General features: G+C 43.8%; 1 protein-coding gene across 3 annotated transcripts in view; it reads right to left on the bottom strand.

Moving 5' to 3' along the window:
• Positions 1–15,005, bottom strand: part of C5H8orf34 (chromosome 5 C8orf34 homolog) — a 355,582-nt gene that overhangs the window by 208,446 nt on the left and 132,131 nt on the right. For all 3 annotated transcript variants that reach the window (XM_056522121.1, XM_056522120.1, XM_056522122.1), the window contains exons 3-4: positions 10,634–10,765; positions 111–239 (exon numbers count right to left, since the gene is read on the bottom strand). In XM_056522121.1, the coding sequence (XP_056378096.1) occupies positions 111–239; positions 10,634–10,765 (261 nt within the window). The remainder of the gene's footprint in view (positions 1–110; positions 240–10,633; positions 10,766–15,005) is intronic.

A 15,005-nucleotide genomic window follows, 5' to 3' on the forward strand; every position in this document is an offset into this window, starting at 1 on the left:
GTGCATGGAAACATTAGCTGCTATTTTCAGAGTTTGCCAATGTATCCGTGTCTAGGGGGGCATAAATTGGGATGTGAACTCAGTCTTACACTGATCAGTTCTGGACTTACTCCGTGACAGATTCTCAAGAGCTTTCCCAAGTTTTTTGCTTTCTTGAAGGATGTGGTTTAACTCATCAAAATCTCGACTTTCTGGCTTTGTCCTCCAGTCCCATTTAGGATGTTCAATAGATCTTGGCACTGCAAAAGTAAAAGGAAATTTTATTGAATTAAAATGCTTGGAAAATGAATTTATATAACAACACACACATATAAATATATATATATATATATATATATATATATATATATATATATATATATATAAAGCATATACATATTAATATAAATCAGCAACAAAATAACTCGTCTTAAGATGTGTTCATGTGTAAACATAGTTTTGATGCCATTTTATTGAAGCAGACTTGGTTATGGCTTTATAGAGAATGCAACAACTTTGGACAATAACACCACCATGTACATGACAAGCTATTTTTTGACAAATGTGTACAGAATGCAACAAAAAGTCCTCCATATTATGCTCTTTATTACATCAGAGGTACAGAGGAGGCCTCCTACAGTATATTTACCCATTACAATGGTTGCAGTAAAAAAAATAAAAACACATTTACATGTGGTTTTGTAATGGTGCTGTAATGGTGTAGCTCTTGGTTGCAACATTCTCCCCCCATCTAATAGTACTCTAAAGTGGTTTTCTCGGAATCAACTATTGATCTTCATTTTTTTTTTTAGTTAAGAACTGAAACACAAAAGTAGACAAAAATATATTATGCAAACATAACAGGTATATTCATAGAATATAGATCAGGCACAGTGTTCAGGAATCACTCTGCCTGATCACAGAGAGAACTGTATACTTAAAGCTGCTTAGTCCTCTCTATTTCCTCACTGAACAATAGAGCAATATTCATTTGTTACTGTTTCATGCAAATAATGTATCTTGTAGTGCTACAATGTTTGTGCAACTTTCAATAAAATGAATGGGGGTACACAAACTGTAGAGCACACATTTGGACCCATTTGTTTGTTTGCTTCTAAAGTGGCTGTGGCCCCTGCTGCCTGATCTTAGAGTGGCAGTGGGCCACTTTAAGAGAAATTAGCAGTAGCTGCTGGTACTAGCTGACGTTGCTGCCCTAAGGAGAGGAGCAGGAGGACAGCAGAGTGTATGTCAACTACCACTGTGCATGTCAACTACCGCTGTGCATGACAACTACCGCATCAGCTTCGGTGCTCCATTGCTCCTCTGGACCGAGGACCTACTACTATGGGACATAGCAGTAGTTCAACAGACCTGAGAAGAAGTGAAGCTCCAAATATAGGCAGTCTGCAGGCCTGCTACTATATGGGGGCAGTGTGGGGGCCGACAACTATATGGGAACCACTGCTTTAGAGATAATATTGGCCATTGCCCCACTTTTTATTTATTTATCGGTTAACTCAGTGTTTCCAAACAAGGATGCCTCCAGCTGTTGCAAAACTACAGCTCCAAGCAAGCAAAAAGCAGTGGTCTCCAAACTGGGGCCCTCCACCTTCGGTTGTCTGGGCATGCAGTTTGGCAACAGCTGAAGGCACCCTGGTTGAGAAACTGTGTTGTCTACTGGAATAGTCCAGAAGAAAACAGCCAGTGCCACTCACTTTCCTATCTCCCAGGCTGCTCTTTAGGAAAAGGCTTCACTGGGTCTCAATGCTATGCAGGGTGTCAGGATCTGGTGCAGTGGTCAGACAGCCGAAGGTGGAGGGCCCCAGTTTGGAGACCACTGCTTTTTGCTTGCTTGGAGCTGTAGTTTTGCAACAGCTGGAGGCATCCTTGTTTGCAACAGTTGGAGGCACCTTGGTTGAGAAACACTGTGTAGTCTACTGCAATAGTCCAGAACAAAATGGCCAGTGCCACTCACTTTCCTTGTTCCCAGGCTACTCTTTAGGAACAGACACCACTGCTCTGGTACTCAGTGCTATGCAGGGTGTCAGGATCTAGTGCGATGGCGCATGGAACGGAAGAGTAGGAAGGAAAGAAGCATGGTATGTCTAGGGTCCTAAAATAGGGGTTTGGTCTGGCATCTAGAACAAAAAAAAGTAGTATTGACTAGGGATCGACCGATATAGATTTTTTTGGGCCGATACCGATAATCTGTGACCTTTCAGGCCGATAGCCGATAACTTATACTGATATTCTGTGATACTTCTGGCTCCGGCGGCATCCTGCGCTGTCACTGTGCACACTGATGATGACGTCGCATTGAGGACGTCACTCGTCATTGCGCAGCGCACAGCAACAGCACAGGGTGACACAGGAGCCACCCCTGGAACAGGTAATTATAACACCGGGGATGGGGGAGGCGATGAGGCACCGGCGGTATGTGGCCAGAGGATGGGGGAAACAATGGGGCAGTGGCGGCGGTACATGGCCAGAAGATGGGGAGGCAATGGGGCAGTGGCGGCGGTATGTGGCTAGAGGATGGGGAGGCAATGGGGCAGCGGCGGCGACGGTATGTGGCCAGAGGCTGGGGAGGCAATGGGGTAGCGGCGGTCGTCTCTGACCGCGGGGCGTGGGTGGGCATTATCGGAATATCGGCAAGGTAATTGCCGATACCGATAATGTCCAAAATCGTGAATATCGGCCCATAATATCGGCCAAACCAATAATTGGTCGATCCCTAGTATTGACTATAGACACCGATGAGCAGAGCTGCAGTGTGAAAGGTATTAGGCCATGTATGGCTCAAAGCACAGGGCCCATGGTTAACTTACTCCCCCAAACTGAATATCAGGACCAATTCCAAGTAACTCAGGCTGCAATGTTCATGTCTTTAAGTAATTACTAGCTGCAGGTTCACCCAGGGCGACAGGCTGCACAATCCTGTTATACGGCTGCTCATTCAGTTACACAACAAACAGTTCTCTCTTATGAATATATTAATGACCTGCATCACCAGGAACATGATAATCTCAGTAGAAGCCTCGTCACCGCTCAGCTAATTCAGTTAGTGGAAGCTGCCAGTATGTGCCAACTGGGAAAACCTATCTGAACAGCACAGTGTGGTCATGACAAAGCCGGACCGTTCATGATAGTGCCGGGGGCTGCTTCTCCTGAACCCATTACAGTGCGTGACTCTTAACTATGTATAATGCATTAGAAAAGTCTTCAGACCCTTTAACTTTTTTTTATTATGTTGCGGCCTCACGCTGTAATAAAAACGTTCTGCACTCAAAAAATGAAAATATTCCATTGACATAAGTATTCAGACTCTTTACTCAGTACTTAGTTGAAGCCCCTTTGGCATCTACTACAGTCTTCATTCTACTTGGGTATGATGTCACAAGGTTTACACACCTGGATTTGGGGATTTTCTGTCATTCTTCTCTGCAGATCCGCTGAAGCTCTGTCAAGTTGTATAGGGAACGTCGGTGGAAGTAATGTTCAGGTCGTCGAAGGAATGTCGGTGGAAGTAATGTTAATGTCTGATAGGGTGTACGTCAGGGCTTCTGTGTTGTCTTGGCTTTGTGCTTAGAGTCATTGGGGGAGATTTATCAAAACCTGTGTAGAGGAAGAGTGGTGCAGTTTCCCATAGCAACCAATCAGATAACGTCTTTCATTTCTTACAAGCTTCTCTAAAATCAAAGAAGTGATCTGATTAGTTGCCATGGGCAACTGTACCACTGTTCCTCTTCACAGGTTTTGATAAATCTCCCCCAATGGATCAGGTTTTCTTTAGGAATATCTATTTACTTTGCTCCATTCAGCTTTCCCTCAACCCTGACCAGTCTCCCAGTCCAAGCTGCTGAAAAACACCCCCAGCAGCATGATACTGCCACTACATTGCTTTACAGTAGGGATGATTGTCACAAATGATGTAATGGGGGTGACAGGCCAAATCTATTAAAAAAAAAAAAAACCTCGGCTGGTCAACCCCCTCCTATTCATGTATTTAAGCTCAAGAAATAAGAAAATGCCTCCCATCTTCAACCACTGACCATGCACCCACATAATATTTTACTATATTCGGGTTCTCCATCAACTGCTCTTTCTGAGGATACTTGACATGATCCCCCCCCCCCCCTCTATTGCATAGAGTTTACCCAGTGGGTACAGTTTGAACAGGGATCCATACAAGAAGGTCATGTGAGGACTCATTTTGATGGTATTCTGCTGGAGAATCCAGCCGTATATGTAGGGGTAGCCGATATGCCCATAAAAACATATTTTAAATAGTTGTTAGATTGTTAGATATGGTTGTGTTAGAGTGAGCAGCCCCTTGAGTCCTTTCATCTGTAAAAAGGACGCATCTTTGGCTGGAAATGGTGTAGCATTGCCTTGAGGAGTACATCAACTTTAATGACCACTTGCCATAACTTTTCAAACCTTGCAGAGTATTTTTCAGACGCCAGATCTCTACGTTATTTTGGATTAAAAGGTCAGTTAATGTATTCAACAATGGAATATTAATATATCCATATTTCACAAGTAATTCCAGACATCTGAATCATTGTACAGTATGTGACAATGATATGTGGCAGTGCCTGGTTTCCTTTAGATATGACACTTACACATGAGAATTAAAGAGTACCAGTCATCAAACTAAACTTTTAATATATTGTCCCTTATGTAATTTAAATACACTTTGCTATTTACTTGCTGTTAAAATTCTCAACCTTTATATGTTTTTAATGTGATTGAAAACAGCCACTAGGTGGCTCTGTTATGTTACCTGCGCAAATCAAACAGTTAGTTTGGTCTCCTCCCGGCCTGGCAGAGACCAAACTCAGGAAGCTCATGCAGGGCATGGGGAGGCACAGCTCTCACAGGCCTCTGATGTCGCGCCTGCTGGGGAACGCCCACTTTCTCCTGTCGAGAGCTCACAGCTTTTAAAAACTATGAAAAAAGGGCAGGAGTAGTTAGGGATCATAATCTTAGTTTAGAAAATATGTTTTGATGACTGGTACTCTTTAAGGCTATAAAGTTCAATCTTGGTTTTATCGCACCAGATAATCTTTTTTCCTATAGTCTAAGAGTATTTTAGTTGCTTTTTTTGCGTCTTTTACTGTGGAGAGATTTTTTTCTGGTCACTGCCATGAAGCCCAGATTGTGGAGGCTGCAGTAATGGTTCTCGGACTTCAGAAAGTTTTTCCAATCTGCACACAGTGGGGGAGATTTATCAAAACCTGTCTAGTGAAAAAGTTGCTGAGTTGCCCATAGCAACCAATCAGATCGCTTATCTCTTTTTTCAGAGACCTTTTCAAAAATGAAAGAAGTGATCCTGACTCCTGCAGATCAGCCAGTTATTCCATATCCTCTGGATAAAGGATAGGCTTTACTTTAGGGTTAACCCCTACAATATAAACCTAAAAACTTTTGTCCATTTTGATTTAGGGTTATACTGTAGATTAAAAAAGAAAGCATTCACAACAGTTTATGAAAATCACAAAAGTCATATGAAGATGTAGTCATGCTACAGCAACGACATGCTATTGAAGACTGTAAGTTTTATATTGTGCTCACTGCAGTGCTACTAGTAAAATAGTATAGTTCCCCATAAAATCTTTTTGCAGTCAACCATTTAAGATTTTGTGTGACAAACGCGACTTTATTATGTTGACTTGTTTTAGAAATAGTTGTTTTAACTTAAAAACCCTAATAGTAACTTCATATTGTATTCTTAATTTATTTATAATATCTTTAACTACAAGGCTTCTTAGGGTTTTTAAACAGACAGGAATAAACATGATATGGAGGCGAAAGGTTTGCTTACTCTGCATAGCACTTAGCAAGCACAGATGCAAGCAACCTTTCTCTGGTACCTCAGGCTATCAGACACCCCTGATCTTCTCTTGCAGCTTCAGAGATTTTTCATGCGGTTTCCAAATCCAAGGTCAGTAAAAAACACAAGTCTTAAGACAAAGACCTAAGCCATCTTACCAATTGCCATTGAAGACCACCAAAAACTACATTACTAATATACATTTGTGAAAAATAAAAGTAGTGTTTAGAGAGCTAAAGGGGGTGTCTCAACACCATTGAAGTGGGTCTGGTGATCGGCTTTTCATGGAATTGAAGTTGGGGCTGTAGTTTAAATGGGCACTGTCAGATATAAAAACTTTTGATATGTTGTAAAGCATGCAAAACCAATAGGTTTTGCAATTGCTTTCATAAAAAAAAAAAAAAAATCAGTTTTTCATACTGAAAAAGCTTGTCAAAGAACTGCCCTCCCTGCCTCCTGGGATACATACTAGTCTTACTGTGTCCACTTGTCATCACCTACGTCATGGACCCACTTCATGATCGACAGGTCTGCAGGTCTAAAGCTGCTGCTTGCGTGCTCCTGTGGAGAAGGGGGGGGGGGGGGGAGGCAGAAGCACAGGAGCACGCAAGCAGCAGCTTTAGACCTGCAGACCTGTCGATCATGAAGTGGGTCCATGGGGTGATCTGACAGGAACGCTTTAAGTTCTTCTCTATGTCCATCATAAGGTGAACCCTTTAATTTCTATCAAACATCTGGCCTCCTGTCAGTATGTCAGCCCTGGATATCACAATCCATCAGAGCATCCCGTCATATAATATCAGATATCTCATCTCATTCTCATCTACACCGGACACCAGCAGTGCCTTCTACAAAGGGTATTTTGCATCTATTCTTCTACGTCTCCCATATCAGGACGGCCTGTCCTCTCCTGCACCCTGGGCTAAGCAGCTGCCTCCAGTGTTTGTGTTTGTAACCCCAGTTGTGGGTTGATATGGAACATTTCCACTCGCTCAAGGTGAGCACCCACTACCTACGGGCAATTTGTGCCCACCTGTGTCTTGTTTCCATTTGCCTCCTTTTTCTTGTGGTATCACACTAGGTGCCTCTTTGCCGGTCTCCACCTCCACCTTTTCCTTTCTATAGAATCTCATTCTTTAGGACTTTATGTTAACCGGAATGTTGTTGTTGGCATTATACTGTAGATACAATCTCTCTCTCTCTTTCTCTCTCTTTCTCTCTCTTTCTCTCTCTCTCTCTCTCTCTCACTCTCTCTCTCTCTCTCTCTCTCTCTCTCTCTATATATACATATATATATATATATATATATATATATATATATATATATATATATATAGCAATACTTACACCATTTCATTGTTTCTGACTAGCAGGTATAATATAGTAGTAATAACATCCAGCACAGCTCATTTCTTCAAAAGCAATGACAGCACAGATCTTTCCCATCTGAAACTGACAGTCTCCTTTATTAGGTTGTCAGGTTTAGGGCTGTATCCAGAGCCAAAAGGAACAGCAGTCACAAGATAAAAGACAATGGAAGTGTCAAGTGTTATCAATTCTGTTTCCTCAAATCATCAACGTTCTTGATATACAGTGGGGCAAAAAGTATTTAGTCTTCCCACTTAAAAAGATGAGAGGCCTGTAATTTTTATCATAGGTATACCTCTACTATAATGAGACATAAGGAGGGGGAAAAAAATCCCTAAAATCACATTGTCTGATTCTTAAAGAATTTATTTGCAAATTATGGTGGAAAATAAGTATTTGGTCCATAACAAAAATTCATCTCAATACTATGTTACTACTATTTTATATACCCTTTGATGGCAATGACAGAGGTCAAACGTTTTCTGTAAGTCTTCACAAGGTTTTCACACACTGTTGCTGGTATCTTGGCTCATTCCTCCATGCAGATCTCCTCTAGAACAGTGATGTTTTGGGGCTGTCGCTGGGCAACACGGACTTTCAACTCCCTCCAAAGGTTTTCTATGGGGTTTAGATCTGGAGACTGGCTAGGCCACTCCAGGACCTTGAAATGCTTACAAAGCCAATCCTTCGTTGCCTGGGCGGTGTGTTTGGGATCACTGTCATGTTGAAAGACCCAGCCACGTTTCATCTTCAATGTCCTTGATGGAAGGTTATCATTCAAAATTTCACGATATATGGCCCCATTCATTCTTTCCTTTACACGGATCAGTCGTCCTTGTCCTTTGCAGAAAAACAGCCCAAAATCATGATGTTTCCACCCCCATGCTTCACAGTAGGTATGGTGCTCTTTACATGCAATTCCACATTCTTTCTCCTCCAAACACGACAAGTTGAGTTTTTACCAAAAAGTTATACATTGGTTTCATCCGACCGTATAACATTCTCCCAATCCTCTTCTGGATCATCCAAATGCTCTCTAGAAAACTTCAGACGGGCCCAGATATGTACTGGCTTAAGCAAGGGGGCATATCTGGCACTGCATGATTTGAGTCAATGGCGGCATAGTGTGCTACTGATGGTAGCCTTAGTTACTTTGGTCCCAGCTCTCTGCAGGTCATTCACTAGGTCCTGGGATTTTTGCTTACCGTTATTGTGATCATTTTGACACCACAGGGTGAGATCTTGCGTGAACCACGGGGTGAGATCTTGCGTGGAGCCCCAGATCAAGGGAGATTATCAGTGGTCTTGTATGTCTTGCTTGATTGCTTCCACAGTTGATTTCTTCACACCAAGTTGCTTGCCTATTGCAGATTACATAGTTCATAAGCTTGAAAAAAGACCAGAGTCCATCAAGTTCAACCTATAACCCTAATGAGTCCCTACGTAGTTAATCCAGAGAAAGGCAAAAAAAAACTCACACTAGAGGCAAAAATTCCTTCCCGACTCAAAATATGGCAGTCAGAATGAATCCATGGATCAATGTTTCAGTCTTCCCAGCCTGGTTCAGGTATACACTTTTGTTTCTGGTGTCCTTTGACAGCTCTTTGGTCATGGCGATAGTGAAGTTTGGAGTGTGACTGTATGATGTTGTGGACAGGTGTCTTTTATACAGGTAACGAGTGGAGAATAGAGGAGACTTTTAAAGAAAAAGTCCCAGGTCTGTGAGAGCCAGAAATCTTGCTTCATTGTAGGTTACCAAATACTTACTTTAAGTTCTTTAAAAATCAGACAATGTGATCATTATGTCTCTCATAGTTGAGGTATATGATGAAAATTACTGGCCTCTCTAAATACAGTTTTGTCCCACTGTATATATATATATATATATATATATATATATATATATATATATATATACATACACACACACACACACACACACACACACAGTATCTCAGTATCTGAACACACTGGACGGCCACTGCCTCTAGAGTAGAATGGTGGCATGTTATCTAGACGTTGTCAACAAGGGTCGGATAAAGCAGGAATATAAGGAGAAAACTGGAAAGCCACTCTAAAAAGGGAATATCCAGTCTTACAAAATTAACCACTTAGGGACCCAGGGTGTACAGGTACGCCCTGGTACATAAGGACCCAGGGTGTACCTGTACACTCCTGGGGAATTCCGGTCCCCGCAGCATGCCGGGTGGGGACCGGAACAGGATGCCTGCTGAAATCATTCAGCATCCCGCGACAACGGCGAGGAGGGTCCTAAGACCCCGGCGATCTGCGGCGATTCCGGTCATACGGGTCATGTGTGACCCGATGACCCGCAATTAGAAGGTGATAGGCAGTGTAGTATACACCGTCAATCATCTCCTGTAGCTGGAGGGAGGTGGTGATCCTGTCACCACCCCAGGAGCGCTGCTATTGGTTGGACGGTCGTCCAACCAATATCAGCCAGCAAAGGAGGGGTTAATGTTCCCTTTTCTCAGCTCTGCTAGCCCACTGAGTTCAGTCAGCAGGCAGAGCTGAGAGAAGAAGCCAGGGATACCTCTTCTGCCAAGATCTGTGCCGCTCAGGGCTGAAGAAGAGCTGTGTAGTACAGAGTGAGCTTCAATGTACAGGGGGGGGGGGGGAGGAGTTTAAAAAAATCCCCCCCCCCCCCTCTAATAGGTCATCAAGGGTCCGCTGCAGATTTTTCAGTGCGACCTGAGCCCTATTAGGGTTTTAGGGTGCATTTGGCCCCCTCTTTTTTTTTTTTAGGGCTGCAGCATTTTTTTTATTTTTTTTATAGCGGTGTGTGATTTATGATGACACACCGTAATATGTAGTTCACACCAAGCACATACACAACATACTTTCCCGCCCTGCCTGTGTTCCTGCTCTTCCGAGACCTTGTGTGCACCCGCAGAGCAGTTTATGTCCTAATATGAGGTATGTCCTTACTCCAAAGAAATGTATTTACCAATTTACGGTGACATTTTCTCCTATTACCACTTGTGAAAATGAAAAATTTTGGTGTAAAAAATTTTCATTTTCACATCCCACTTAATGAACATTTATCAAACACCTGTGGGGGTACTGTACCCCTTGCTACGTTCCTTGAGGGGTGTAGTTTCCAAAATTGTATGCCATGTGTTAATGACAATGTTAAGTCAATGCATACGGTTTTCTATACAGTTCCGTACGTTTTTTAACTTGAAACCGTACACGGGAACTGTATAACAAAAATGTGGTGTGCATGCACCCTAACTTTTTAAATGTAGGTTAACATATATTAAGAAAGGGATATATTCTTAGTTCTCCAATCTCTTCTATTACTGGAATCACTCCGAGCAGGAGTCATCTAATAAAACAGTAGGTTTTCCATTGTAAGAGTCTATTAGAAAAGTTAATGACAGTACTAAAACAGACAGGGAAGCTTTCATTTACTTTAGTTCAACTTACAAGATTTCGATTCAGGAGACGGGGGTGAAATATTGCAAACGGCAAGATCGCTCTTTGACTTTTTTGGCTTCTTTGCATTTACTTGCCAGGGTTTGTCATAGCTCCGGAAATCTCTCCTGATTCCTTTATACTCTGTGGAGAACAAAGCACATTATGAGCTGTCAATGTCAGATCCAGAGATGTCAGTAGAAACAATGTAAAGAGATGAAGGCAACCTTCACAACAAAGCTTTCCATCTGTCATTAGACTTCATATATCTCCCTTCTCAGTATCCTATAAATAAAGGAGAGGCAGAAGTCTATGGATGGCCAATACCAAGTGCTGGAAGATCTGCCCATGTTGAGATAGAAAAAATAATAATACCTGTTATCACTTTCATGCTGTGTGAACGAGTTATGAGGGTGGTCCCCGGTGGTTTCTCCCTAGGGCTGGGGGGTATGGCCAAATATGTGCATCGCGGTATTTTTGTAACTTATGGCGGTTCCACGGTATATAATGGTGTGCCATCAGCCTATCACAGGCCGCAGCGATGTTCCGCCTCGGCTTGTGATAGGATGAGCCCGCTGTCATGTAAGAAGCCGGCTTCTTACATGACAGTGGACTCAACCTATCACCGGCCGAGGCGGAACATCGCTACGGCCGGTGATAGGCTGACAGCTTTCCGACTTTCCATTCACTAGGAAGCTGGTCTGGACCGACGGGGAAGGTGAGTTAAAGTTTATTTTGTTTACCTTTTGCAGCCCGGGCATAGGGATACAGTATAGAGCAGCGGTTTTCAACCTGCGGACCTCCAGATGTTGCAAAACTACAACTCCCAGCAACATCTGGAGGTCACCTTCCCCACTGGCTGTCCGGGCATGCTGGGAGTTATAGTTTTGCAACATCTGGAGGTTGAAGACCACTGGTAATGAGTGTCAGCGCCGGCGGCCACAACAAACAGGAGGACGAGGAGGGCAGCGCGTGCGGGTGACATATGTGAGTAGTACCCAAATGGGGACAGCGCTGGGCTACTAATTAATTGGGGGGGGGGGGGGGCAGAACAGAACATATGATTAGTCCCCTGATGTGGGGACAGTGCAGCGCTGGGCTGATAATTCATTCATTCTCGAGGAGGAGAGGCCAAAACGGTATTGCGGTATGGATTAAAATTCATATCGTGCAGGAAATAAATTTCTGTATTCGGCATGAACCGGTATACAGCCCAGCCCTATTTTTCCCTACCCCACCAGCCTTGATTAACAGAGCTTTCCCTATACCCAAACAGGGAGAAATCTGTTAATTAACACTAATGGGGCAGGGAGAAGGCACCGGGGACCACCTACCGGCTCATGGTTATAAGTGAGGACAGGTTTATGAAAGCCCTTTAAGATATTCTGCCATAAATACTTTGTGTTCTGACTCCATCTGTATACATGAACAGCTATTTCTTTATATTGCTAACATGATACATTCCTAGATGTTCTGGGATGTGCTGTATCACGCAGATCATCTAACTATTCAGCACCAAAACTAAGGCCGGGCCCAGATACATGTGATTTTTTTAGTTTACACGTGTTCAGTTATCTGGACATGCCAGTGCATGCCATTATTTTGTGCAAAAGTCAAAATAACACAGGGATTTCATATGAATAGGGAATGTATGGTATGGTATATCATACACCATGGCCCAGATTTATTATACTGTGTGAGAGAGAAAAATGTAGTCATTTTCCCACAGTGACCAATTACAGCTCAGCTTTCACTTACCAGAGCTCATTAGCTGAGCTGCGATTGGTTGCTGTGGGAAAATCCCTCCAAATGTTCCCTCACAGTTTGATAAATCTGGGCGCATGTATTTGTATAATTATATTTTCTCTTCAAAGTTAGTTTCTATTAGCCTGTTAAAGATTCTAGTCAGCCATTATTTGAATATACACTGCTCAAAAAAAATAAAGGGAACACTTTAACAACACAATGTAACTCCAAGTCAATCACACTTCTGTGAAATCACACTGTCCACTCAGGAAGCAACACTGATTGACAATCAATTTCACATGATGTTGTGCAAATGGAACAGACAACAGGTAGAAATTATAGGCAATTAGCAAGACACCCCCAATAAAGGAGTGGTTCTGAATGTGGTGACCACAGATCACTTCTCAGTTTCTATGCTTCCTGGCTAATGTCTCTTGCTCTTCAGCCCATTAAACTGATAGTCTTCCATTGTAGTTCTCCTTCGCTGTACCCCGTTAGAGAGCTGTGAGGGGTTCAGCAATCTGGGTGAAGTGGAGAATGAAGCGGCGGTAGTAGCTAGCAAATCCCAGGAAGCTCCTGACATCTTTCACCATGTGCAGGGTAGGTCAGTTTGTGACAGCTTCCATCTTTTCAGAATTGGGCTGTACCCCTTCTGCACTGACAACATGACCCAAGTAATGGACCTGAGGCTTGAGCAGGTGACACTTGGACGGTTTAATCTTTAATCCATGCTTGATTTGCTTTATTAGACTTGGAAGATGTCTGACAGATGACTGAGGTGTTCCTGATAGAACTTGGAATACACAATGACATTGTACAGGTACAATAGGACACTTTGATGAAAAAGTGCCTGGGCCATCTGAATTTTTAAGACTCTGGAACAAAGCAGGGGCATTGCACAGCCCAAACGACATAATTTTAAACTCAAACAGTCCCCTGGGTGTCATTAAGGTGGTCTTTTCCCGATCTTCCACGGACATGGGCACTTGCCAATATCCGCTGGTTAAGTCCAGAGTGGAGAAATAAGCAGCCAACCCGAGGGCTTCAAGTGACTCCTCGATCCTTGGCAAAGGATAAGCATCTTTATGGGTGACATTGTTCAGTTTCCTTTAATCAACACAGAAGTGGATGGTTACATCTTTCTTCTTGACAAGGGGCTCTAACTTTCTTGAATCACGTCTTCCTCTTTCATGTCACCCACCATCTTCTTGACAGTCTGATACATGCCTGCTGGGACCGGACAGTGTCTTTCCTTGATAGGTGGGCTATCACCTGTGAGGATTCGGTGCTGGATCATTGAAGTATGCACCAGGGCTCTGGAAGTCTCAAATTGGATCCTTCGGCCACTTGAGCTGCATGTGGTGGAGCCACCAGACGTTCTGTCAATATGTCCTTCCACTCTAGGAGGTACAGCTGGGCTACAGGAGTGTATTTGGGCAAGACAGTAGCAGAATCAGACAGGTTTACTAACCGCACTGGGACTCTCCCATTGGTGACAGTGACAAGGCTTCTCACAGCTCGAACAAGAGGATGATCTTCCAATTACATAGGTTCCAGCTGGGCCAGATAGTCCATATTCTTGACTTCGGGACGTGCAAGACACCAGATGCACGGCCGACACGAAGAAAGTTGGGTTGTAAGGTCACAGACCTGATGTCTTGAACCAGATTTCATCTTGCTTGCTGGCAAACTTCTGCTCCGCCTGTAGAACTTTCAAGTGGGGCTGCGCAGCCCGCTGGGCTGAAGGGGGACAGATGGGGAAAAGAGGCATGCAAGGCATCTAATATTTCAGCAAAAAAAATTTCATAATGTTCATACCCAATATAAACTCGGCAGACCCCTTATCTGTCACATTAGTTACAATCACACACTGCCCGTTAAGTACATGCTAAGTAAATACTTTGCGGCGGGCTCTGGTGAACACCAGTAACTGCTTAGAACCGATTCCCCAGTACGGCCCGCGTCATCGCCTCTCTGGCACAGAGGATCCACCTCCAGTGTCTTCACCAGCCGCTAGTCCGGACCCTGACAGTAGATCCGGCCATGGATCCCGCTGAGGTGCCGCTGCCAAGCCTCTGTGGTTGCCCAGCAGTCCCAGCAGATTGCTCAACAAGGACAACAGCTATCGCAGTTGACCGCCATGATGCAACAGCTTCTGCCTCCACAGCCTCAACCACCAGCTCCAGCATCTCCTCCTCTCCGAGCTGCTGCTACTTCTGCTAGAGTCCGCCTGTCTCTCCCAGATAAGTTTGACGGGGACTCTAAAAAGTGCCTGGGATTCCTGTCCCAATGCTCCCTGCACTTAGAGATGTTGTCGGACCAATTCCCCACAGAACGGTCTAAGGTGGCATTCATCGTCAGTTTACTTTCTGGGAAGGCCTTGGCCTGGGCCACGCCGCTCTGGGAATGCAACGATCCTGCTACTGCCTCCGTCCAGTCCTTCTTTTCTGAAGTATGCAGTGTCTTTGAGGAACCTGCCCGTGCCTCATCCGCGGAAACTGCCTTGCTGAACCTTGTCCAAGGAGACTCTACTGTGGCCGAATACGCCATACAATTCCGTACCTTGGCCTCTGAGTTGGCCTGGAACAATGAGGCTCTCTGCGCGACCTTTACAAAAGGTTTATCCAGCCATATTAAG

This window comes from Hyla sarda, chromosome 5, assembly GCF_029499605.1.
Source record: "Hyla sarda isolate aHylSar1 chromosome 5, aHylSar1.hap1, whole genome shotgun sequence".
NCBI classification, from domain to species: domain Eukaryota; kingdom Metazoa; phylum Chordata; class Amphibia; order Anura; family Hylidae; genus Hyla; species Hyla sarda.